The 27,244-nt window shown below is 41.9% G+C and overlaps 1 protein-coding gene across 2 annotated transcripts; it reads left to right on the plus strand.

Moving 5' to 3' along the window:
• The first annotated feature begins 41 nt into the window (after positions 1 to 41).
• Positions 42 to 26,251, plus strand: ACOT13 (acyl-CoA thioesterase 13). Of its 2 annotated transcripts, none has more exons than XM_070584172.1 (3): positions 42 to 174; positions 23,786 to 23,970; positions 25,996 to 26,251. In XM_070584172.1, the coding sequence occupies exons 1-3, from the start codon at positions 94 to 96 to the stop codon at positions 26,150 to 26,152; spliced, it is 423 nt and encodes a 140-aa protein (XP_070440273.1). In that variant the 5' UTR covers positions 42 to 93; the 3' UTR covers positions 26,153 to 26,251. The 2 variants fall into 2 exon arrangements, with proteins under 2 accessions (XP_070440273.1, XP_070440274.1); XM_070584173.1 differs by lacking the exon at positions 42 to 174 and adding an exon at positions 22,312 to 22,409.
• The last annotated feature ends 993 nt before the right edge of the window (positions 26,252 to 27,244 follow it).

The following is a 27,244-nucleotide window of genomic DNA, read 5'->3' on the forward strand; positions in this document are numbered from 1 at the left end:
TCGGTGCCCTTGTTCTTTTGTTAAGCTCTGGGCTTCCCGGCTGTTGCCAATTTCGTTCTTGCGTGGGTCCCAGGAGCCGGGGAACGGTCCACGATGAGCCGCGTGCCCAAGAATCTGCAGGAGCTGATGAAGGCTATAACCGGTGTTCGCGGTTTCGATAGAGTTGTGGAAAAGGTACTGGAGGCGAAGCCGCGGCTTCTAATGCAGGGGAGGAAAGCACCGTGCTGGGCGCGCCGTGAGCGCTCGATAGATCTCTCTCCCTACATTCTCTTGGACTGCGCTCGTGGGTTCATCTTAGTGATGATGAGCACTGCTTTGATGGAGCCCCATTATGTGCGGGTCAAGTGCATAGATGATCTCATTTAGACGTCCGTAAATAAGTATGGTTATCAGTTGTGGCGACAGAATTGCTCGGTTCGAGAGATAGAGAGGACCTTAGCGTTCGACCTTTCAACAGACAAGCGCTGGCGGTGATCCGGAGGAAAGAGTAAGAGGCAGCCTAGAGGATTAGAAGATAAATAATTGCAGTAAGGTAGGAAAGCCGAGTACCAAGTAGAGTGGTACCAGAGTTCGGTAGGGCCAGACGTGCCCCTTTTGCACGTAAACAGACTGCTCAGACTTCCGGTTTCCAGTGTCCTTTTAGAAGAACGTCAGGTTACATAGGCAGCCTTTATAAATAAGCATGAGTAACAAAAGCCCTTGGTTATGTCAGACTTGGAAGACATTTAACAACCTAAGAACTTTTAGGGTTTTTTCGAAATGTTTTAATGCATACATGCCTGTTTTCCTTCTGATTAGGATAGAGTATTGGGGAAATGTGGAAATAATTTGGAAGTGGAGTTTAAACACAGACCAGCTGCGATCCTTTGTGGGACGAATGTGGGACTTTGGACCAAGGTCTCCTGCTTGGAACACAACACTTTACAAACTGTAAATAACTGCCCCTAAGGATCTCTCAGAGTTTTTGTGGAATACAGAGGAAATAATACTTAGACAAATGTGCTTAAGGTTTCAAATAGCAAATACTATAAAATCTAAGGACACTCTACAGTAACTTTTTGAAAAATACATTATCCAAAAAAAGAAGTATTGGTCTGAGGAGAAGTTTGAATTCCTTAAAAAAATCTGTAGCCATTTTCATTGTTAAACTTTCAGCAACCTTATAGGCATGTATCTTCTCATGACAATCTTGGCACAGGTTGTATTTGCCCTTGAGCATGTAATTAAAATCCTCATACCTTGAACAGACATACTGGAATAGTCGTAAACTCCATGCGTGCCTGCATTGGCGTTAGTGGTAGCTTACCCTCCAAGAAGATAAGCCTGTTAACCCAGTGTCTAGACCAGCACTGTCCAGTAGAGGTACAATGCAAGCTACATGTGTAATTTGTAAATCTTATAATAGCCACTTTTTAAAAGAGAAAGAAATAGGTGAGATTAATTTTAGGAATATATTTTAAGTAACTCATTATATCTAAAATATTATTGTAACCTGTGATCGCTACAAAGGTATTGATTTTTTCGTACTTCATCTTTGAAATCCAGTGTGAATTTTACACTTACAGCACATCTCAGTTCAGACTAGCCATGTTTTAAGTGCTCAATACTGACATGTGGCTAGTGGCTACTATATTAACTGCGCAGGTCAATACCATAGTCGGTGTTGTGTGTTTGTTAATTTGATCTAAAATATGTTTTGTGGTTATGTTTCACGTAGGCAGAGTTGCTAAGGCCAAAGTATATATTTATGCATAGTGATCCATAAATTTAGTTGTGGACATATTTCTTTTCCTTTCACTGTAAGTTTTAAGTTAATATGACCAAGACCAGTGGTTCTCAGTTGAGGGTGATTTTGCTCCCCGTGGGACATTTGGCAATGTCTGGAGACATTTTTGATCATCACAACTGGAGTGGGATGGGAGGGATGCTGCTGGCCTTTAGTGGTTAGAGGCCAGGGATGCTGCTAAAGATCCTACAGTGCACAGGTTCCCTCCCCTCTGTGCCCACAACAAAGACTCATCTAGTCCCAATGTCAACAATGCTGAGGCTGACAAACCTTGACTTAGACCATCCTGTGAATCAGTCATTTTGTCCTGAGTCAAAACTAGATAAATTGCTACTCTCTTGTTCTTTCTAAATATAAACATGTCTTTGCATTGAACTGTGAGTTGGTTGCTCAAATCCTGGCACTTCCACAAGTCTTGGCATGGAATAGAATGTGTCTTTCTCTAAATCGCTGGTTAACAATTCTTTATGTTAAACTCTCTCTGTTAAAATAACTAGTGTCTTCTTTGTTGCCTCACTGGACCTTGACTGACAAAATTATTTTATGTCAAATAGTTGTCCCTCTGGTTATTTAAATATGACACCAGAGAGTTTTCACGGCAAGAAATGTTCATTTTTCAATGCAGGGTTTTTAAACACAAGAATATTGCTAAAACTGAATTGGAGTAAGGATGTATATGGTCTGCCTTTTGCTTTGTAATAGCAAAGAGGAGGAGGGATAGTGTTTCTGAGTGTAAGAAGCAAGTGAGATGCACAGTACTATCACTTCAAGTCTGCCTCATTACCCACTTCCGCAGTGGCCTTACTGGCTGACGATATACCCGGATAGAGAGAACCATCTCACCAAAATGGAGCTCCATTTTCTTCTTGGTTGTATAAGAAAAACAATTCTATCCTGAGTGCTAATCTCTGATTCTTTCAATGATTTTTTTAAGCCAATGCGTCAAGTAGATTAACACTTGAAAATTTGGCTGAGAATATTCCAATGGGTGTTCTGCTTTTTGGACAGTTGTTTTGACCCAGCGTATAGAATCTGGTAAATGATGGTGACTTTCCATTCCTCCAAAAATGGTCTGTTGAAGAAGGCTTTCCAGTCAGTCCTGGCACAGATGTCAAGTCAATGCATGAGATCTGACATTAGAACTTTTTTATTTTACCCTGTTCTCTTTTGAAAACTTTTTGTCAGTGTTTGTAAATACCCATAAAACCTGTCTTTTATAAAACACTGATCCAGAAAAACTACCAGTTAACATAAATGTCCTGCTCTTTCTATAAAATCACTTTAAAATCAATCAAATTAAGTACTGTGAAATTATAAAGAAATACCAACCACAGTTCCTTGCCTCTGGGAGTTTATCATATAGGAGAGGAGAAAAGTGGATTCCAAGGAACAGCTCCATCAGAGGTGCCCTGAGAAAAAAGAATAAGTTGAGGAAACACTGATGTTGTACCCCTCTTTTTTTTCAATTGTGGTAAAATACACATAACATAAAATTCACCGTCTTAACCATTTTAAAGTATACAATCCAGTAGTATTCATTGCATTCACATTGTTGTGCAACCATCACCACCATCCACCTCCACAACTCTTTTCATCTTGCAGAACAGGAACTCTGTCCCCATTAAATTGTAACTCCTCACTCCCCTTTTCCTCCAGCCCTGGCAACTGCCATCTATGTCTGTCTCTATGAATTTAACTACTCTAGGTACCTCATATAAGTGGAGATGTGCTATCCTTTTTGCTTATTTAAACTTTTGACTAGTTCTGCAATAAATAAACGTTTCACTTTATCATGTTTAAGTTATTTGCCAATGGAACATTTTCCCACACAGTAACACATGTGGAGTGACATACCTTGGGAATCTCAAGGGACAGGCTCTGTGCTAGGATCTGGAAATACCATGTGGAGTCCAACACACAAAGAAATAAGGGCATAGAGTTCAGAAGCTAGGTAAAATTGTATAGAGTCATCCTTATGGAAATGAGAGACGATGTATAAGTGAATGAGATGTCTTAAGAGGAAGAACACAGACTAGGAGAAACATTATGGATTTAGGACGGAACCTTGAGGACATACAGGATTGAGAAAGAGATGAAGAGTCTTTGAAGATGGTAGAAATGGTTAGGAAGGTAAGAATAGATTTTTTTTTTTTTTTTGAGGAAGATTAGCTCTGAGCTAACATCAGCTGCCAATCCTCCTCTTTTTGCTGAGAAAGACTGGCCCTCAACCAGCATCCATGCCCATCTTCCACTACTTTATATGTGGGACGCCTACCACAATGGCGTGCCAAGTGGTGCCATCTCTGCACCTGGGATCCAAACCGAAAAAACCCCTGGCACTGAAGTAGAACGTGCGAACTTAACCGCTGTGCCACTGGGCCGGCCCAAGACTAGACCTTATACTTACTAGAAGAACATGAGGCTTTGGATTGACCACAAAAGGGGCAGTGATATTATTTAAAATTTATCAACATGATATGGTAACAGATTTTTCCAAATTCATTATTGGCGCTTAAAATTGCCTAGGTACAGGAAATGCACAAGAAAATAATAAAGCAAGATTCATTCAAAGACTTATGTACAGAAATATTGATTTAACATTATTTGTGATATCAAAAATGGGAAGTAACCTAAATGTCCAACCATAGGGGAACTGGTAAAAGAAATCACTGGAGCTCCATGTGAAGGAGTCATGTCTTAAAAAGTGATTTGTAACATAAGAGCATGTCATTAAATGATATGTATGACTTTATAAAATTAGAAAGTTGTTTATTTTTAAAAGTTTGCATAGCACTTACTAGGTGTCACGCACCATGCATTTTGCTAATATGAACATCTTTTTATGGCAAAAGATAATGAAAGTCAAAATACAATAATCTGGAAGAGAATTTCACTGTTGCCTAGATGTTGAAATCTGATGGTAAGAAGAGCTGTAGAGACAGTCTAACAGGTAAATGAGTGCAAAGGATGTAAACAGACTTCACAAAAAAGAAGTGTAGACAGCCAGTAAACACAAAAGGATGCTCAGTAGTGCCTGTAGTCTGGCTAATGCAAATGTAAATCATGAGATACCAATCAGATTTTGCTCATCATATTGTAAAAATTAAGAGTAATAATATGATTACTGATGAGGAATCAGGGAAGGAGGCACTCTTTTTCATTGCTTTTGGAAAGTAGTCTGGCAGATTTGTTAAAAATTTATATACCCTTTCACTCAGCTATCTAATTTTGGCAATCTATACAAATGAAAGCACCTTTGTTTGTAATGATGAAAACCTGGAAAGAACATGTATATTGAGCAATAGTTTAATAAATCTAGTATATTCGATTCTAGGGAATACCACACAGCTATTAAAAGACATCTACAGTCACACGCCACATAACGACATTTTGCCCGACAGATTACATATACAACAGTGGTCCTATAAGATTATAATGGATCTGAAAAATTCCTATCACCTATTGCAACTGGAAGAAAACTCTCAAGAGGTTCTTCCGTGACTTCAAAGAATTTGCCAAGGATGAGGAGGTTGCAAAAATCGACAGGGCTGTGGTTGAGATGGCAAACAACTTGAACCTGAGTGTGGATGAGGATGACATTGAGGAGCTCCTAGAGGTGGTTCGTGAGGAATTGACTAATGAGGAGTTGTTGGAACAGGAACTGGAATGCATAGCAGAAGAAGCAGCAAGAGAAAAGGAAACCACAGGAGAAGAAAAAGAAGAATCCCCAAGAAAATTCATAGTGAAGGGTTTAGCAGAAGCTTTTGCAGACCTCAACAGACTCCTTAAGACGTTTGAAAATAGAGACCCCAAGACCGAAAGGTTTTTATTAATAGAGAGGAATGTTCATGGTGCATTATCTGCTGACAAACAAATCTATGATGAAAAAAGAAACAAACCAAGCAAACCACCATGGACATATTTCTGAAAAGAGTGACGCCTCCTCAAGAAATGCCTCAGGCAGGTCCTTCAGGAGGTATTCTAGAAGGCGTTGTTACCACAGGAGGTGAGAGTTCCATGCATGATACTGCCCCTGATGACCTTCCAGTGGGACAAAATGTGGAGGTGGAAGACAATGATATTCATGATCCTGACCCTGCCTAGGCCTAGGCTTATGTGTGTGTGTCTTGGTTTTTAGCAAAAAGAGTTTAAAAATTAAAAATAGAAAAAAGCTTATGGGGCCAGCCCCGTGGCCGAGTGGTTAAGTCTGCGCACTCTGCTTTGGTGGCCCAGGGTTTCATCAGTTCGAATCCTGGGCACAGACATGGCACTGCTCATCAGGCCATGCTGAGGCGGCATCCCACCTGCTACAACTAGAAGGACCCACAACTAAAACTACACAAGCATGTACCAGGGGGCTTTGGGAAGAAAAAGGAAAAATAAAATCTTTAAAAAAAACAGCTTATAGAATAAGGACATGAAGAAAGAAAATATTTTGGTACAGCTGTACATGTTTGTGTTTTAAGCTGTGTTATTACAAAAGAGTCAGAAAGTTTAAAAAAATTAGAAGTTTAGGGGCTGGCCCTGTGGCCCAGTGGTTAAGTTCGCACGCTCTGCTGCAGGCAGCCCAGTGTTTCGTTGGTTCGAATCCTGGGCGCGGACATGGCACTGCTCATCAAACCACGCTGAGGCAGCGTCCCACATGCCACAACTAGAAGGACCCACAACAAAGAATATGCAACTATGTACTGGGGGACTTTGGGAAGAAAAAGGAAAAAAAATAAAATCTTTAAAAAAAAATTAGAAGTTTATAAAGTAAGGTTATAGTAAGCTAAGGTTAATTTATTATTGAAGAAAAAATATTTTTTATAAATTTAGTGTAGCCTAAGTGTACAGTGTTTATAAGGTCTACAGTAGGGCACAGTAATGTCCTAGGGCTTCACATTCACTCACCACTCACTCACTGACGCACCCAGAGCAACTTCCAGTCCTACAAGCTCCATTCATGTCAAGTGCCTGATATAGGCATACCGTTTTTTATCTTTTAAACCATATTTTTACTGTATCTTGTCTATGTTTAGATACACAAGTACCTACCACCGTGTTACAGTTGCCTACAGTATTCAGTGCACTAACGTGCTGGACAGGTTTGTAGTCTAGGAGCAATAGGCTATACCATCTAGCTTAGGTGTGTAGTAGGTTTATGTGAGTACACTCTGAGTTTGCAGAATGATGAAATCGCCGAAGAACGCATTTCTTAGACTATGTCCCCATTGTTAAGCAATGCATGCTTGTATATGAGTTGAGCTGGAGGAATAGATGTGATATGCTGGGAAGAGAAAAATGAAAGTTGCAAAGTAATGGGTATAATATGATCCCATTTTTATAATTTTAAAAGGAAAGGAGGGAAACCCTATGTATGTGTACATGTTTGAATGAGCCTAGAGAATGATACTGAATGATCCACAGCACTGAAGGGGTAGTCAGCAGGAAACTGCATCTCTACACTGTTTGATTTATTTATGCACATAAAATGAATTTTATCTTTGTAATTAAATATCTACTAAAGAGAAGTAACATGGCAATTTAGATGGCTCAGAAGTAGGATTTAAGGAATCAGGATATAATTAGTGAAATAATGAATTCAGGTCAAGAGTTATTGATAGTGTAGAGGAAAGGGATTTGGCATCAACTCAGAGCAGCTATAAATATTGGGGAAAATTAATAATTTTAGCAGGGGTGAGTGGATGACCAATTTCAAGGGAAATGATGATGAATTTACATTGCTTCTGCCATGGAAGACAGTCAAGGTTTAGTTCTTTCTGTGTATACCGTCTGAAATGAAGTGCTGCTGAACCGTTACACCACTTGTCTAAGTAGCCCTTTGATTCAAGTCCTGAGGTTTGGGAAGACCTCAGAAAGTTATTATCTGAGAGCTTTAGTAGAAATTAAATGTATGTATTTTTAAAATTCAGAACAGAACACTAAACAAAAGCATTGTAATTTTTGCTCAGCCACCCTAGGAGTTTCAGGAATTTCTGGAATACTGTTTCTCAGTGAACCGAGATTATTAACTTCTTTGTTGCTGTTTGATTTGTGATTTTATACGATAACTAAGCTATTCCCCTGGGCCCGGCTCACATATTTGCCTTCCTGCAGGGCATCATTCCTTTCTGTATGCAACTGGATTCTGAACTGTAGATCCACTGCAAATAGTCTACACACGTTTGTGCTTTCCCCCTTGAGAGGAGAACAGGAGGTGGGAACAGGCATTGCTCAAATCCTCAGTCTGTCGGGGATGAGGAAGCTCTTCCCTGTTGGCCCCTCTTGTCCCGGTTTAAAGCAGCAGAGAAGCTGTATATGGCAGGAATCTTGCCAAAGTGATTAATGTGATAGAGGCCTTCATAGTATCCACCTTTACAAGCATTCCAGAATGCCTCAATAAAATCTTACCTTTACCAGCTTTTGGGGAAAGGTCCAGTGGTTGCTTATATTCCTCCATAGCACGTCTCATCACCACCACTCCAGTGAACAAGAGTAGAGTGTTACCGCAGCTGGTTAAATCTTCAGGGAATAGTTAAATTCCTCTTTGCTCTTCCCTAGGGCTTTGTTTTGCCCCGTGTGTCACTCATTTGCTAACTTTTATGTTTGGCCTTCTCTTACAACCTCTACTGGTTTGTACACTGCCTGAGGACTAGGATAACATCTTACTCATTTTGGGATCCTCTGCCCTTGCCCTAGTTGCCCCCCATTTTCACTCTTATCCTTCAAAGTCCTATTCAAGTGGTGCCTGGTGTCCCTGAAAAGGCTTCCCTGACATCCCCAACTGTCTTCCTCTGATCCACTTCTGTACCTTGGCTAACTTTTGCTATAAGATTTACTGTATAGTATTGAAAATATCTGTTGATTTATCTGTCTTCTCTCTCCACACTGATAGTTCTTTGGGAGCAAGTCCATAGTAGATGCTTAATAAGCATTTGTCAGTGCCTTGTGGAAGATGCCTGTAGAATAGAAAATACTCCCTATAGTTTGTTCCATCAGTTCCTGAGGCCAGTAAACGTTGGGCATATTGTTATAGAATGTTCCTAGTTGACCTTAAGATTTTTTTTTTTTTTTTTTTTAAAGATTTTATTTTTTCCTTTTTCTCCCCAAAGCCCCCCGGTACATAGTTGTGTATTCTTCGTTGTGGGTTCCTCTAGTTGTGGCATGTGGGACGCTGCCTCAGCGTGGTCTGACGAGCAGTGCCATGTCCGCGCCCAGGATTCGAACCGACGAAACACTGGCCGCCTGCAGCGGAGCGCGTGAACTTAACCACTCGGCCACGGGGCCAGCCCCTACCTTAAGATTTGAGTGTTTTCATTCAGCAGAGAGTTGAATGCTTCCTATGTGCCAGGCACTATTCTAAGCACCAGGGATATACCAGTGAACAAAACTGACAAAAATCCTCCCACTCGTGGAACTTATATTTCAGTGTGGTAAATCAAACACTAAACAAAATAAGTAAATAAAATATATAGTGTGTTAGATAGTGATAAGTGCTATAGGATCGGGGAGTTTAAGTATTTTTCCCCTAAAATGTGTATTACTGTGGAGTTCTTTTTTTTTTTTCTTTCAGGGAAGGATTCACCCTGAGCTAACATCTGTTGCCAATCTTGCTCTTTTTTTTTTTTTCCCTCCCCAAAGCCCCGGTACATACTTGTGTATTCTGGTTGTAAGTCCTTCTACTTCTGTGTGAGCCGCTGCCACAGCATGGCTCCTGACAGATGGGTGGTGTGGTTCCAAACCTCCAAGCCACCAAAGCAGAGCATGCTGAACTTTAACCACTACGCCATTAGGGCTGGCTCTGGAGTTCTTTTTACGAAACTTCAGTTTTAAATAATGTCATACTCGAAGGGGAAGAGTGTTCCCCTTCAAGGCCCTAGGGAAGAGCTAAGAGGAATTTAATTAAATATTCTCTGAAGATTTAACCTGGCCCTTCGAGGCAGGAGAACTGCAAATGTGAAGGCCCTAGACTTTACCACACTGTGTGCTTGTGGAATTTGAGGGGGAGGCCCAAGGGGGCGAGTTAGGAGTTGAGATACCATGTACAGCTCCATAGGTCACTGTAAGGACTTTGGCTTTTACTCTGGGTGAAATGGAGCTCCATTAGAGGGTTTTTCACGGAAGAGTGACATAATTTGACTTGTATTTTTAAAGGAGCATTCTAGTTGCTAATAGACATGAGGTGGGCAAGGGCAGAAGTACGGAGACAAGTTGGGGGCAGTTGTAACAACTGGAAAGAAATGATGGTGGCTTGGAGCAGAGAGGAAGTATCATGCGTAGGTGGATGGGGGCTAGGGAGGTGACTGGGATTCTGGGTGTGTTTGAAGAGAGAGCTGACAGGATTTGCTGATGGATTGGGTAGTGAAATATGAAAGAATACTGGTGACTTCCAGGGCTTTTGGCAGCTTTATGTACTAGGCTGTTTGCTCCCAGAAGACCTTTTATGCAGCTATCTTAAATTGGTCGTGACTTGCATCACTCATGAGGTGTATCGCTCTCCCTGTCCCCGCATAGAGTTGCTTTATACTACATCCTTCTTGAGCACTAACATTAGGGGACTTTGCTATTTATCTGTTGGCTGGGATTGGTACAGTCAGGTACCTTGGGGTGTGCTCAGAGAGGAACTGAACCAAAGAGTAGAAGGCCAGGGAACTGATAGGATCGTATTCACCTTCAGAAGAGCACCTGGATATCCAGTTTGTTCAAGCATTTTAAGCAGAGTGAAAGTTCTGATAGCAAGAAGAAAAGCAAGTGGGCTGGAGTCATTTTCACAGTTTTGGCATTTTCAGTAATAACTAACATTTATTGAGTACTTTGAACCAGAGCTGCACAGCAATCAGCAGCAGTCACAGTAATGGTGATGGTTCTTAAAGACCAGAATGATCTGAAACATTAAGGCGTAAGGAGAATTCTGGGTTCTAGACAGAGCTTCCTTTTAGGGGCTATCTTCTTGATTGCTGATTTTCAGGGATCCCTTCTGACTGTCTTTACTTTTCAGTAAAATGAGGAAAGGGGAGCTAAATGTGTGTGTTTGTCACTGGAAGTATGTCTGTCTGTGATGGAATTGGAGCCTAGATGTGTGGGGCTGGGGAAGAAGGTGCTGTGGTAGCATGAGTGACATCAACTCATGTGAATGCATGAGGTGCAGGGAAGACACAGAAAAGGGACAGATGGTGCGTGTGTGCGTGCACCTGCAAGACAATTTTTTTTTTATTAAGGTTATGAAAGTTAACATCCTTGTGAAATTACAGTTGTGCATCATTATTAGTCATGTTGTAGGTACACCACTTCACCCCTAGTGCCCTCCCCCCAACCCACTTTCCCCTGGCAACCACCGATCAGTTCCCTTTGTCCATATGTTAACTACCACCTATGAGTGGAGTCATACAGAGTTCGTCTTTCTCTCTCTGGCTTATTTCACTCAACATAATACCCTCAAGGTCTATCCATGTTGTTGTGAATGGGACAACATTGTCCTTTTTTATGGCTGAGTAGTATTCCATTGTATATATATATACCACATCTTCGTTATCCAATCATCAGTTGCTGGGCACTTAGGTTGGTTCCATGACTTGGCTATTGTGAATAATGCTGCGATGAACATAGGGGTGCATGGAACTTTTGGAACTGCTGATTTCAGGTTCTTAGGATAGATTCCCAGTAGTGGGATGGCTGGGTCATAAGGTATTTCTATTCTTAACTTTTTGAGGAATCTCCATACTGTTTTCCATAGTGGCTGCACCAATTTGCATTCCTACCAACAGTGTATGAGGGTTCCTTTTTCTCCACAGCCTCTCCAACATTTGTCATCTTGGTTTTGGATATTTTTGCCATTCTAACCGGTGTAAGGTGATATCTTAGTGTAGTTTTGATTTGCATTTCCCTGATGATTAGTGATGATGAGCATCTTTTCCTGTGTCTATTGGCTATCCGTGTATCTTCTTTGGAGAAATGTCTGTTCATGTCCCCTGCCCATTTTGTAATTGGGTTGTTTGATTTTTTATTGTTGAGTTGTGTGAGTTCCTTGTATATTACGGAGATTAACCCTTTGTCGGATAAATAACTTGTGAATATTTTTTCCCAATTAGTGGGCTGTTTTTTTGTTTCAGTCCTGTTTTCCCTTGCCTTGAAGAAGCTCTTTAGTCTGATGAAGTCCCATTTGTTTATTCTTTCTATTGTTTCCCTCATGTGAGGGGTTACGGTGTCCGAAAAGATTCTTTTGAAGCTGATGTCAAAGAGTGTACTGCCGATATTCTCTTCTAGATGACTTATTGTTTCAGGCCTAATCTTTAGGTCTTTGATCCATTTTGAGTTTATTTTAGTAAATGGTGAAAAAGAATGGTTGATTTTCATTCTTTTACATGTGGCTGTCCAGTTTTCCCAGCACCATTTGTTGAAGAGACTTTCTTTCCTCCATTGTAGGCCCTCAGCTCCTTTGTGAAAGATTAGCTGTCCATAGATGTGTGGTTTTATTTCTGGGCTTTCAATTCTGTTCCATTGATCTGTGCATCCGGTTTTGTACCAGTACTGTGCCGTTTTGATTACTGTAGCTTTGTAGTATGTTTTGAAGTCAGGGATTGTGATGCCTCCAGCTTTGTTCTTCTTTCTCAGGATTGCTTTAGCAATTCGGGGTCTTTTGTTGCCCCATATGAATTTTGGGATTCTTTGTTCAATTTCTGTAAAGAATGACATTGGAATTCTGATTGGGATAGCGTTGAATCTGTAGATTGCTTTAGGTAGTATGGACATTTTAACTATGTTTATTCTTCCAATCCATGTGCATGGAATGTCTTTCCATCTCTTTATGTTGTCGTCGATTTCTTTCAAGAAGGTCTTGTAGTTTTCATTGTATAGATCTTTCACTTCCTTGGTTAAATTTATCCCAAGGTTTTTATTCTTTTTGTTGCGATCGTGAATGGCATTGAGTTCTTGAGATCTTTTTCTGTTAGTTCATTGTTAGCATATAGAAATACTACTGATTTATGTATGTTGATTGTATACCCTGCAACTTTGCTGTAGTTGTTGATTGTTTCTAATAGTTTTTCTATGGATTCTTTGGGGTTTTCTATATATAAGATCATGTCGTCTGCAAACAGCGAGAGTTTTGCTTCTTCGTTGCCTATTTGGATTCCTTTTATTTCTTTTTCCTGCCGAATTGCTCTGGCCAAAACCTCCAGTACTATGTTGAATAAGAGTGGTGAAAGTGGGCACCCTTGTCTTGTTCCTGTTCTGAGAGGGATGGGTTTCAGTTTTTGTCCGTTGAGTATTGATGTTGGCTGTGGGTTTGTCATATATGGCCTTTATTATGTTGAGGTACTTTCCTTCTATACCTATTTTATTGAGGGTTTTTATCATAAATCAATGTTGGATCTTGTCAAATGCTTTCTCTGCATCTGTTGAGATGATCATGTGGTTTTTGTTTCTCATTTTGTTAATGTAGTGAATCACGTTGACTGACTTGCGGATGTTGAACCATCCCTGTGTCCCTGGTATAAATCCCACTTGATCATGGTGTATAATCTTTTTGATGTATTGCTGTATTTGGTTTGCCAAGATTTTGTTGAGGATTTTTGCATCTATGTTCATCAGTGATATTGGCCTGTAGTTTTCCTTCTTTGTGTTGTCCTTCTCAGGTTTGGGGATCAGGGTGATGTTGGCTTCATAGAATGTATTAGGGAGTGCTCCATCTTCCTCTATTTTCTGGAATAGTTTGAGAAGGATGGGTATTAAATTTTCTTTGAATGTTTGGTAGAATTCTCCAGAGAAACCATCTGGTCCTGAGTTCAATCCATTCACGTTATTTTTGGGGAGGCTTTTGATTACTGTTTCTATTTCTTTACTTGTGATTGGTCTATTCAGATTCTCTATTTCTTCCTGATTCAGTTTGGGTAGGTTGTATGAGTCTAGGAATGTCTCCATTTCTTCTAGGTTGTTCAATTTGTTGGCATATAGTTTTTCATAGTATTCTCTTATGATCCTTTGTATTTCTTTGGTATCTGTTGTGATTTCTCCTCTCTCGTTTCTAATTTTATTTATTTGAGACTTCTCTCTTTTTTTTTTAGTGAGTCTGGCTAAGGGTTTGTCAATTTTGTTAATTTTTTCGAAGAACCAACTCTTTGTTTCATTGATCCTTTCTACTGTCTTTTTTGTTTCAATATCATTAATTTTTATTATTTTCCTCCTTCTACTGACTTTGGGCTGTTTGTTCTTCTTTTTCTAATTCTGTTAGGTGTCGTTTGAGGTTGTTTATGTAAGATTTTTCTTGCTTATTGAGGTGAGCCTGTATTGCAGTGAATTTCCCTCTTAGCACTGCCTTTGCTGCGTCCCAAATCATTTGGTACAGTGTGTTTTCATTTTCATTTGTCTCCAGATAATATTTGATTTCTTCTTTAATTTCTTCAATAATCCATTGTTTGTTCAGTAGCATGTTGTTTAGTCTCCACATTTTTCGCCCTTTCCCAGCTTTATTCTTGTAGTTGATTTCTAGTTTCATAGCGCTATGATCAGAAAAGATGCTTGATATTCTTTCAACCCTCTTGAACTTATTGATGCTTGCTTTGTTTCCCAAGATATGGTCTATCCTTGAGAATGTTCCATGCACGCTTGAGAAGAATGTGTAACCTGCTGTTTTTGGATGAAGTGTCCTATATATATCTATTAGGTCCATCTGATCTAATTTTTCATTTAATTCTATAATTTCCTTGTTGATTTTCTGTCTGGATGATCTGTCCATTGGTGTTAATGGGGTGTTGAGGTCCCCTACTGTTATTGTATTGCTGTTGATGTCTCCTTTTAGTTTTGTTAATAGTTTCTTTACGAATTTTGGTGCTCCTGTGTTAGGTGCGTATATATTTATAAGTGTTATGTCATCTTGGTGGAGCCTCCCTTTTATCATTGTATACTGCCCCTCTTTGTCTTTCTTTATCTGTTTTGCTTTGAAGTCTACTTTGTCTGATATAAGTATGGCAACACCTGCTTTCTTTTGTTCATTATTAGCTTGGAGTATTGTCTTCCACCCCTTCGCTTTGAGTCTGTGTTTGTCTTTGGGGCTGAGGTGTGTTTCCTGGAGGCAGCATATTGTTGGATCTTGTTCTTTGATGCATCCTGCCACTCTTTGCCTTTTGATTGGAGAGTTCAATCCATTCACATTTAGAGTGATTATTGAAACGTGGGGGCCTACTGTTGCCATTTTATCACTTGTTTTCTGGTTCTTTTGCATTTTGTCCTGATGGAGAGCTGTTACTTTGTGTTGTTGTCCTTCTGCTTATCTCCTTTGTTCTGGATTTTGTAACCCCCTTCCTTTTTTTGATTTTTCAGGAATGAGGTTCTTCCTGAGCATTTCTTGAAGAGGAGGTTTTGTGGCGCTGAACTCCCTTAACTTTTCTTTATCTGGGAAAGGTTTTATTTCTCCATCGTATTTGAAGGATATTTTCGCTGGGTAGAGTATTCTTGGCTGCAGGTTTTTGTCCTTCAGAGTTTTGAATATTTCATTCCAATGTCTTCTAGCCTGTAAGGTCTCTCCTGAGAAATCTGCTGATAGCCTTACGGGGTTTCCTTTGTAAGTTATTTTCTTCTGCATGGCTGCCTTTAGTATTTTCTCTTTGTCGTTGACTTTTGCTAGTTTCACTACTATATGCCTTGGGGTTGGTCTTCTTGCGTTAATAAAGTTTGGAGATCTGTTGGCTTCTGTCACATGAAGTTCCATCTCTCTTCCCAAGTTTGGAAAATTCTCAGCTATTATTTCTTTGAACAGGCCTTCTACCCCCTTCTCCCTCTCTTCTCCCTCTGGTATACCTATAATCCTTATGTTGCATCTCCTAATTGAGTCGGATAATTCTCGGAGAGTTTCTTCATTTCTTTTTAGTCTTAGTTCTCTCTCCTCCTCTGTCTGCAGCATTTCTATATTCCTATCCTCCAAATTGCTAATTCTGTCCTCCATATTATTGACCCTACTGTTCAGAGAGTCCAGATTTTTCTTAATCTCCTCCATTGTGTTCTTCATCTCCAGTATTTCTAATTAGTTCTTCTTTATAGTGTCAAGCTCTTTTGTGACATGGCTCCTGAACTCATTGAGTTGTCTATCTGAATTCTCTTTTAACTCGTTGAGTTTTTTAATAATGGCAGTTTTGAAATCATCGTCATTTAGGTTATAGATTTCATTGTCTTTGGGATTGTTTTCTGGGTGCTTCTCATTTTCCTTCTATTCTGGAGATTTAATATATTTTTTCATACTGCATGATGGCGTGGATTTGTGCCTCCGCAGAGAGATAGAGTTTAGTCGCTGCTTCCACTTGTTGCGACTGGTGTTGGGAGGGGGGGGGGGTGTGCAGCTGTTTAGACTGCACCAACCAGGAACCCTGTCAGCTGTTACTGACTGGACCTGGACCCCTCCTCGTAGTCACAGTGGTCCTGTGGGGTCCCTCGTCGGTTGTGGGGGCAATTGCAAGGGGGCCTCAGGCTGCTGATGCCTACTGTTGCAGCCCACTTAGACGCGCTCCCTCCTTGTGGTCTGCAGCGGTGTTGTCGGCTTTCCCAGCAGCCAGGAGCAGGATCACCTATAATCGCCACTTTGTCACTAACAGAGCCCATAAGATCACACTTGTCCACTATAGGTCCTGGCAAAGCTATGGGTATCTTCTGCAGTCTGTCGTTAGCTCACCTAGCTGTGCTACTTTTGCCCCAGGGCCTTCCCGCCTTGCGATTGCCAGTTGGGACCTCTCCACTAGTGCTGTGCAGAGGCTTTCGCTGAGGCTGCTGTAGGAACCTGCAGTTCCCCCCTGGGCTACATAGCCGTTTCACCAGAGCTCCACCCTGCCCCACTCCACTCTCTCGGGATCTCTGGGAGCCCCTTGCCTCGTCTGGGACACGGCCAGAGTCCGTGGGCCTGGTGGTGGCTTTTAAGCTGCTGCCTTGTGGGGAATTCTGCTCTAGGGAGCTTCCTGGTGTTCCGAATGCTGGGCAGGGCCTCCCTGCCAATGGTGAGCAGAGACCCTTCCTGCTCGGGGGTGTGGGACCCTGGAGCGTCCCCCCAGGCCACAGAGCCGGGTGTTGGAGCTCCACCCAGTACCCAAGCATGTCCACGGGAAGTCCAGGCACCCCGTGTGCCAGAGACCATGGGCCCAGCAGCAGCTGGCGGTCTGGTGCAGTGCCAGGGAATCCGCCCACCGGGAGCTTCCCTTTGTTCTGGATTCTTGGCGGGGCCTCCCAGCTAATCGCAAGCAGAGGCTTTCCCTGCCGGAGGGTTGCAGAACCCCGGAGCCTCCCCCTGGGCCACACAGCCAGGCGCTGGAGCTCCAACCATGTCCCCAAGCATGTCTACGGGAAGTTTGGGCGCCCCCTATGCCAACCCGTGCGCTGGAGACCGTGGGCCCTGCAGCAGCTTGCAGTCTGGTGCTGTGCCGGGGAATCTGCCCGTGGGGAGCTTCCCTTTGTTCTGGATTCTGGGCGGTGCCTCTCTGCTAATGGCGAGTGGAGGCCTTCCCTGCCGGTGGGTGCGGGACCCTGGGGATTCCCCCTGGGCTTAGGTGTAATCGCGGGGGGCTTGAGTAGGGCTGTTGTCACCTGTTTCCACCATCGCTCCGCTGGTGAGTGCACACTCCCGCCCTTGGTGTGTGGCGATGCTATGGGGGAGTCTGCTGGAAGAGAGCCTCCTGCAGGAACTAGGCTGTCCGGGGGTCGGGGGTAGGAGAGTTTTCACCTATTTCCACCTCCTCCCGGGGGGAAGTCCGTCCGCCTTCCGATGTATAGTAGTACAAGACTCTTAGGCGTCTTGAGATGCTATCTGGATATCCTTTGTTAATCGGTGAATGTCCAATTAGTTGTAGATTCGACAGGGGAGAGACAAAGAAGACCACTCACTCCGCCATCTTGGTCCCATCTATTAGCACACTCTTATTGCAATTGTCCTCTTAATTGGGTTGGTGTCCAGTGTAGCTGGTTGCTAGGCTTAGGGGCATACAGTTGTGATAGGCCTGAGGCCAACAAAGCTGATGTCAGTTCTTTTAGGAGTGCAGCTGAGTAGGGCTAGCCCTTGGCCTGGAGGCACTCAGTTGTTTCAGGCTTTGGAAGGTGGGGCTGGTCCTTTTTATGGCTATTTGTGAAACACAAGTCTTCTGCCGCTGATAAGCCTCACCCCCCTCTGGACCACATATACTGTCAACACAGTCCTGGTCCATGCACACTTCTCAACCCCCTGGAGCGTACCCCACCGCCACACTGCAGAGGCCCCCACCTCTGCCCCAATGCCCCCCACAGTTCACCAGGTCCTCACACAAGCCCTGCCCCACAGAGGCAGACACCTTTGCCTGCCTGTAGAGGATCAAGGGATTCAGTCAATGCAGGCTGAAAAGTAGCCTGAGGGCTTGCTGTTAGGTAGGGCCAGTCCCTAGGGCGGGTTGCCTGCCCTGGCTGAACTGGATTAAATCTGTGCTCTAGTGGGTGTGGCAGACCCCTGGGCTAACAGCCCAAGGGACGCACCTCAATGGCCCCCACCTGTGTCCGTATCAGCACGCCTGGACCAGCTCAGAACAACGGCCCCCACCAATGTCTCAGTCTCCGGAGAGGATCCTCCTCTCACCAAGATGCCCCCAGAGCCCACCAGGTGAGTCTCATTTCACCAAAGGACAGTCAGCCTTCTCTCTGGTGATTTTAGGTTGCTGCAATGAGTGAGTTTGTGTGTGGGCCCTTTAAGACCTGGATCTTTTAGGCTTTCGGCCGATAGCTTTTCTGGGGTGTCCTCGCTGCAGTTAATAGCCAGCAAAGCCAGACAGTAAGACCCCTATCTCAGCTGGGCTGAGTCCGAAGGATGGTTATAGCAGTATCGCCCCCGCTCTGGACCTCACTCCTCCAGGGAGGGCTGCGTACCTTAGGTTGGCTCCCGCCTGGCCAGCTGAGAAGCTCTGCTGCTCCCAAAGGTGGCTTTTTTCCTCTCTGGCCGGAGTTACTGCCTCTTCTGCGTTCGTCAGGACTGTCCCTTGTTGTGGGGGTTCTTTTTATCTAGTTTTCAGTTTTCAATTCAGGGTGATTCTTCCTAAAATTGTTGTAACCTGGTTGTGTTTGTGGGAGGAGGCGAGTTCAACGTCTGCTCACAGCGCCATCTTGACAAGTCCCTCCTGCAAGACAATTTTTACGATAAACTGAGGAGCCCATTGTGTCAGACTGGGCTGAGCTATAAAAGTTATTGCCTATCTACTGCAGTCACCCAACCTGCAGGATCCTGGGAATGGAACGTATCTGGGTGGTTCTCTGTATTGTTGGGGCCGTGGCAGGTATGTTTCTGGTGCAATGGTGTCATAAAAGGTTATACACTCATCTTCCTTCCCATAAGACACTGAATCAGGGCCTAGTTGTCTGCATTAGTCCAGGTGAGATGTAAGGGGAGGCGGTTTTGCATAGTGGTTAAACCTGACCTCTGAATCAAATGGAGATTGTAATAGTATCTACTTCAAAGATTTGTGAGGATTGAGACAATGCTTGTCAAGTTGCTGAGCATGGTCTAACACCAAGTTAGCTATAGTTAATAACTGAATAAACAAGTATGCCCCCTGTAGCCTGTATCTTGACTGAGACTCTTGGGTCTGTGGGGGACTGGAATTAGCCACCCCAAGATATGTGTCTTTGGCATGAGGAATATTTGGGGCTGGTTGCTTTTTTAAAAACTGCATACAGGAAAGGAAAAAACTCTGAAAAGCAGAGTTTACTTATCCTTTGTTAAGAGACATTTACATTGTAAAGGAAATCTCCATCTGTAAAGATGTCTCCCTCTCTGTACCAGGAAGAGGGGGGATGACCTTGCCTCTAGAAACTCTTTATCAATGTGGAAGGCAAGAATTTAAATCTGCATAATAATCTTACTCTTGTTTACTGTGCTTGTCTGGTAGCTTCCTGTAACTAACTCCCCCCATCCCCAACCTCCTTCTTTGTCTTTAGCTGAAGATGATATTTAAGCTGGTGGCTTTGGCCATTTTGACAAGTTGCTCAGGTTGCCTGAGCCTCTCCCACGTATACATGTTATAAAGCTTTGTTTAATTTTCTCCTGTTATTCTGTCTCACGTGAATTTATTTTGTTCTCTGGCCAGAAGAACCCAGAGAGGGTAGAGGAAATGTCTTCCTCCCCTACAGGTTCCTGGACCCAATTCCAACATGGGGGGAGGGGTTCCCCACACCAACAGGCAATGCCTCAGACACCAGTTGGGTGTCCTAATGATGAGGATTATTTTAGACTGGTTACTTTTAAAAACTGCAGACAGGAAGGAGGCTCTGAGTAGTAGAATTTACTTACCCTTTGTTAAGAGACATTTACATTGTAAAGGAAATCTCCATCTATAAAGGTGTCTCCCTCTCTGTACCAGGAAGAAGGAGGGATGACCTTATCTCTAGAAACTCTTAATCAATGCCAAAGGCAAGGACTTAAATCTGCATTTGTTTACTGTACTTGTGTGGTAATCTCCCATGATTGACTCTCCCTCCACCCCCAACATCCTCTTTTGTTTTAGCTAAAAATAATATTTAAGGTGGTGGTTTCAGCCATTTACTTAATCTGGCTTGATTCCTATCTAAAAGTTATAGGACCATCCAATAACAAGACCCCACCTGTATTAATATCATTTTAACGACTTTTTTACATGTTCTTTCCTTTGTCTTATAAAGAGATAACTCACATACCTATGTTTTAAATTTAGCCCTACTCTCAACCTATGTTTGCAGCAGCTCTTCCTGCCCATGGGTCCTGTCCCCATGCTACTCCACACTATTCTCTGAATAAAAGAGCACTACTGCCAGACCTTTAGAGTCCAAGAAATCTTTCTTTCAACTCCTCAGCTCACCAACCCCGCATCGCTAACAGTTCAACTCAATTCTGACACTATCTACCCAGAGACAGCATCAGATTCCGCAGGTTAAGGGTTCAGTCCTACAGGACTGCCCACCCCCTTCAGATGCCAGTCGCCAGCCCAGGTTGTTACTATGCTTCTGACTGACTAGCTGTATATCAGAGGGTCCCATGACCTCCTCCTTGGATTTGGTTAATTTGCTGGAGTGGCTCACAGAACTCAGAAACATTTTACTTACTAGATCACCAGTTTGTTATAAAAGGATGTAAGTCAGGAACAGCCAGGTGGAAGAGATGCAGAGGGCAGGATACCGGGAAAGGGCATAGAGCTTCCATGCCCTCTCTGGATGAGTGAGCCATTCTCCCAGCACCTCCGCGTGTCCACCAGCCCGGAAGCTCTCCAAACCCCATCCTTTCAAGTTTTTATTGAGGCTTCATTACATAGGCATGTTTGATTAAATCATTGGCCATTTTGGGGATTGAACTCAATCTCCAGCCCCTCTCCCCTCCCTGGAAGTCAGGGGGTAGGACTGGAAGTTCCAACCCTTTATTCACATGGTTGGCTCCTCTGGCAACAAGCCGCCATCCTTAGGTGCTTTCCAAAGTTGCCTCATTAACATAACAAAAGACCTTTATCATTCTCAACAATTAGGAAATCCAAGGGTTTTGGGAGCTGTGAGCCAGGAACTGTGGACTAAGACCAAATATATGTGAGAAATATATTTTGATCATCTGAATGATCAAATATATATTTCTTATAAATCACAGTATCGCAGAGACTAAGATCTATTTTCTTTTTTCCAGTGTCCCTCTCCACCCCCATTCCTCATTAGCCCTCCCTTGGCCTCTTCCCCCACAGGACTATTCATCAGTTCTGGGAGGTTGCATAGGACATTACTTCATTATCTTCCACTGGCTTGATTCCTTTACTTTCCTTAGGGAGAAAAGAAGTGGCAACACATAAAAGCATTTCTTGAGGCCAGCCCGGTGGCCGAGTGGTTAAGTTCGCTGGCTCTGCTGTGGCGGCCCAGGGTTCGGATCCTGGGCGCGGACATGGCACTGCTCATCAGGTCACGTTGAGGCGGTGTCCCACATGCCACAACTAGAAGGACCACAACTAAGATATACAACTATGTATGGGGGGGGCAGGGTTGGGGAGATAAAGCAGGAAAAAAAAAAAAAGATTGGCAACAGTTGTTAGCTCAGGTGCCAATCTTTAAAAAGAAAAGCATTTCTTTTGCCATTTTCAGGCTGACCAGTACAAAATTATCTCTATTCCAACGTACATTTTAAACCAATTTTGTATGTTAGTATGTCTTTTGGCCTTTCGAGTCGGGAAAAAGAAAAATAAAAACAGTATTCTGCAGTAGAAAATCCAGTTGACATTTGTTTTACCTTTTGTCATCCCAGGCAAAGTTAGATATCAAATGGAACTTCAAGAACTGACCTCCACTAATTACGCTAAACGCCCTATGGTGTCTGTGAGGCTTTCATATTTGATTCTATTTCCTGAACTGCCTGGTTTTTTCCCCATCTTCAACTGGCTAAGTCCTGCCTGTCCTTCAAGACTTGAATGTTGTTCCCTAGGAAGCCTCTCCTAACGTCTCTTCCCCAACAACATACACTTTTATGAAAGTTAGATATCCTTACTTCAAGCAGCCTCTGCTTATCCTGTCTGCAGTAATTCCCTCCACTGCCATGCTGTGTGGATGTCTCTTCCTTTAGACTGTGAACCTCGTAAGAGCAGGGAGTGCATCTCATTCATCTTGACATTGCCAGTGCTCCATGTACTCACGTAAATGCCTGAATGAGGTGAGTTTAGCCTTGGGCCTGCTTGGTTGTATTGTTAGTTTATGAGGACATCTTGTGGCTAGATCATTTATTGTAAAAATAGACTTGATCCTGTTCTAACGTCTATTTTTCCATTAATTTACCTGTTAGGCAAAACATAACCTAATATTGTTTGGGATGGTTTATATTATATGGTTCAGTTTCTGTTTTATTTCAGGGCCTTCTAGGGGCAAACAACAGCAAAACCACTGAAGTTGTGGTTTGTGAAACTTCTGAAATGTCTTCCTGGTGGGGGTCTACAGACTTTCTAGTTAGCGACTGGGGAGACCTGTAGACAGACCTAGATCTAAATCTTAGTTGTCATATCCTGAGTGACCTTGAGAATAAACCACTCTGAATTTGTCACCTACAAAGTGGAAATTGTCCCTTCCTTATTATATAGTGTATGTAAAGTATTTGGCACAGTGCCTGGCAAATGAAAGTGCTCAATAAATGGTAGTTACCTAGAACCTAACTACCCATTTAATGCTTGAGACATTCCCCCACCCCCAAATACAACTAACACACCAAATATCCATGTTCTGGCTGAACACCTTTAGTGATGGGGACAATTACTGTTGCTGGATGCAGCGCATTCTAGTCACAGCTCTGCTCCAGCTTCTAAATATGCTATGATGTTTTCTCCTAGTGATTTAGATAGGCTATAAGGAACACATTTCTATTATTTTTCTGTAAATGTCCTTTTTAAAGAGGTTTGATATAAAATTTTAAATTCATTGTTCCACATTTTATTTTTCACGTAATTCTTATTATACTATAAATGGGACAGGACCTTAAAAGCAGCTCTTTAACTTTGTTGCATTCTATTGTTAAACTTGTTATTAAAATGGGTTTATGGTATAAGCTTATTAATTCTACTAACTCATTGAATTACTGAACATCTTCCAATCCGTTTTTAAAATTGTTTTCAACCATTCACTATGAAGTCATTTAAAAAATTACTTGTGCAAAAACTTGAGAACATTCAAATTAAACCTATGATGGGTTAACAATCACAGGGACCAGCTGGCTTTGTTGGTGCACAATTTCTAAGGAGACATTAACAAATGCCAGGTTTGTACATAAGGCTGAAAATCTCAGATGAAATGTTTGATTTCTGCAGAGGAGTGGAGATTAGTAAAAACTACTACTGTTTTTCCCCAAATATTCCTTTTTCTTTAAAAACAATTTTCATAAGGCTTAATTTCTATTATAAAGAGATTGGTCACATTTGAATTTCTGAATCAGTTTTTTTTTTGAGGTGATTCAGTTTAATCCAATGATAGTTCTCGATGGGCTGTCTGGGCTTTCTAATACCACAGATTGTTCACAATTTTTTTTTTTTCCCCCACACTTAGGTAACTCTCTTCTCTGCTGTTCCTGGGAAAGTGATTTGTGAAATGAAAGTAGAAGAAGAGCATACCAATAAAATGGGCACTCTCCATGGGGGTTTGATAGCCACTTTAGTGGATAGCATATCAACAGTAGCTCTGCTACTCTCAGAGAGGGGAGCACCTGGAGTCAGTGTCGACATGAACATAACGTATGTATCCAAACTATACCCCAAATAAATTTTTTTAATGTGATAAACTCATTTCAAACAATTGCGACTAAACACATTTATAACATAAAGCAAGCATGAGGTGCCCTTAGCTAGTCATCCTTAAGTGTGGCTATAGATTTGCCCTAAAATACCGCATGGCCTTAGAATCTAGAACTAGAAGAACTAATTTCCAAGTGTAGTGTATATCAGTAGTGAAGGGAGGAGGGGTCTAAACCTTCCAAAAGGCAAGCATTCAGCTTATGTATAGTGGTAGGGAAAAAAGTCATCACAAACTCATGGCTCGTCACCGTTTCATCAGTCCTTAAAAGTGCCACTTGTACAGATATCTTATGAGGGTTATGTTGAGTACATATGGAGAAAGGCCTGAATAAAATTCAAAGGAAAGTTGGAGAAACCTTCATGTATACATTGGCACCTCCTTGTAACAAGGTGAACACAAATGTCCGGTTAGTTTTGCAATCGTGCATCTCTCCCTGCAGCTGCACAGACATGCTCTGTAGGTTTAAACCACATGATCAGGGAGCAGAACCCCAGATGTCAGGCTGTCAGTGTCGTGAAAATGCCTGCAGGCGTCAGACATTTCCAAATGTAAAAAATTCAATTCCAACATGAACTAGTACTGTTGCCGGTCCTGTTGAGTAAAGAGTGCAGGGCCCAGGAAATTAGTTTCAAGACAACTGCTTTTTCCACCTAAACAACAGAAAAATGATTTTTGTTGGGGGGAGAGGCAGGGGTTAGGGTGGGACAGCTAGCTACGGGACATGAGGGCAATGTAAATAATGTCAGTTATCAAGTTTTTAAACAATCTAAATCTTTTATTAGGTTAACTTAAGAAATGTTCAGTCTCTCTTTACTATAGAAATAAAGTGAAGGTTGCAATAAGCAAATCACAGGACAAGATGCAAATGCTCTTTTGAAAGCAAAATGTACAAAAAGGAGAGGTTCTGCTTATGGTACTGGTGAGCATATTCAGCAGTCCTTATCTTATTCCATGTGATGAGGGGTAAGATGAGTTGATGACTCTGCTTTGCCCTAAGAGCCTCAATTAACAGCAGAGAGGGCTTCAAACCTCACACTGCATTTCATATCTTCTAAGATACTGCTGCTTTCACAACCCTAAGAATTTTTAATAAGCCAAACATAGTTTTGGCCTTTCAAAGTATATGTTGCCCAAAGTATTGGTCACCATCAAGAGATGCCTGACCTTCAAAAATCGATTCACTTGAACAGAAACTAGGACATAGTCTCAAAGATTTACTATAGTTATTTCAAAAGTAAAGGAATGGACTGACAGCTTATTACAAGTGGGTAGGAAGTGTGTAATATATGCATGTATGTACAATTCATCACCAGGATTGTAAGGAAGAACCTCATATTAATTCCTTATAATTCTTATATTAAGCCATTTTGGGGTTAAGTAAATTCTAAATATTGATATGACAAGATGTAGACATCAAGTAATACTTCACCTAGGAAGTTAAGCAGATTAAAATGAAAGCTAGAGGAAATCTTTCACCAACCCCAAATAAATATGAAGTGGGAAACTTAAAAAAAAAAAACGGGGGGGGGGGGGTGGTGAAAACCCTTTCTAATATTTATGGGAAAAGAAACTGGTCCAGGTAAGAAATGGGTAAGATGGAACTTGGTCAGGACTAGCCATTCAAATTTGAAACTTGAGTTTCAGAAAGCTTACTAATATTATTTTTTTCCCTTTGGAGGAAGACTGGCCCTGAGCTAACATCCGTGCCCATCTTCCTCTACTTTCTATGTGGCATGCCTACCACAGCATGGCTTGTCAAGCGGTGCCATGTCCGCACTCAAGATCCGAACTGGTGAACCCCACGCCACCAAAGTGGAACGTGTGCACTTAACCGCTGTGCCACCAGGCGGGCCCTAGACTATTTTTAGGAGTAGAATAAGTAACATAGGAAGCCTGTTCTGTGATGCACACAACTTTCCCTTTTAAAACTTATTTGCTGTTAACTGTATTTGTTTCCTTTCAAGGTACATGTCACCTGCTAAAATGGGAGAAGATATACTGATTACGGCACATATTCTGAAGCAAGGAAAAACACTTGCATTTACCTCTGTGGATCTGACAAACAAGGTCACAGGAAAATTAATAGCACAAGGAAGACACACAAAACACCTGGGAAACTGAGAGAAAAGCCACGTGACCTGAAGAAACCCAACAATGAATATCAGGTGTAAATTTGACTCGAACAAATGTAATTTTAAAAATAAATTAACACAACCAGAAGTAGCTAAGAAATACTTTCTTTGGGGAAGAGGACATAGCAACCAAGTGCGATATAGGGTGAGAGTGTATTTTTTCATTTTAAGACTCTTCAGTTTGGTTTTAATCGTGATGTTGTGGTACTTGGATGAAAAAAAATCTTAGCTCAAAGTGTGATAAAACTTAGGTAAAGCAAAGACACTAACAGGGCCACTTGGAGATAAGATTACCTTAAAACCAAAGCCCATTATTAAGCTAAAGGAGAAATATAAATTAATGGTTAATCCTTAATGAAGTTTAGGTCCCTCTTAGCTCTAAAATGGCACGCTACATTTCAACCTTTTTTTAACCCAATTTCAAGATTATGGAACTTCAAAATAGGTGAACCATAACCCATATTGGAAAATAAGACAGATTGAGCCATATGGCCTAAAATTGTCCTCAGGAAAGTTTGAGGCAAAGCACATTAGTGATATAGGAGCATCCACTGGGTGTGCTGCTTTTCTCTGATGGAGAACTTACCACAGGACTGGCAATGTTATATATTAAGGGGAGGAGAAAAGCATACTCTTAGCCCCTTTTCTAGTACCTAGAGTTAAACCATACAGATTTTGAACCTCTCAGTCTATAGTATCAAAAAGTTCACAAATTTAGTCCATTTCTCAAAGTTCTGTTGACCACAGCCTTAATATTTGATTTCTGCATCAGGGAGTTTTAGGGAACATTCTGTGACTAAAGATCAAAAAGAAGGGAAGAACTTTAAATAAATTTGGCCACACAGTCAGTAGTTAAAGGTTGATTATCCTTTGCTTGTATTAGAATACATGCAGATCTGTCTGCTGCATGGACAGAAACAGGCTTCATAGTAGCAGTGAGCACACAGGGGACCCAGACCTTGATTTCTAATATTTCCCACTAAAAGGAACCTGGGATCCCTGGAGAAATAGCTGATTCCAGGGCTAGAATAGGGAAGTTATAAGATGAACGTATCTGGTGCTTGGAAGTAAGGAAGTGCTC

The sequence above is a fragment of the Equus przewalskii genome, chromosome 19 (assembly GCF_037783145.1).
Source record: "Equus przewalskii isolate Varuska chromosome 19, EquPr2, whole genome shotgun sequence".
NCBI lineage: Eukaryota > Metazoa > Chordata > Mammalia > Perissodactyla > Equidae > Equus > Equus przewalskii.

Coding starts and splice junctions, on each gene's coding strand:
- ACOT13 (XM_070584172.1), top strand. CDS start 94: ATGAGCCGCGTGCCCAAGAATCTGCAGGAGCTGATGAAGGCTATAACC. Junction 175..23,785: donor TCGATAGAGTTGTGGAAAAG/GTACTGGAGGCG, acceptor CCCCACACTTAG/GTAACTCTCTTCTCTGCTGT. Junction 23,971..25,995: donor AGTGTCGACATGAACATAAC/GTATGTATCCAA, acceptor TTTCCTTTCAAG/GTACATGTCACCTGCTAAAA.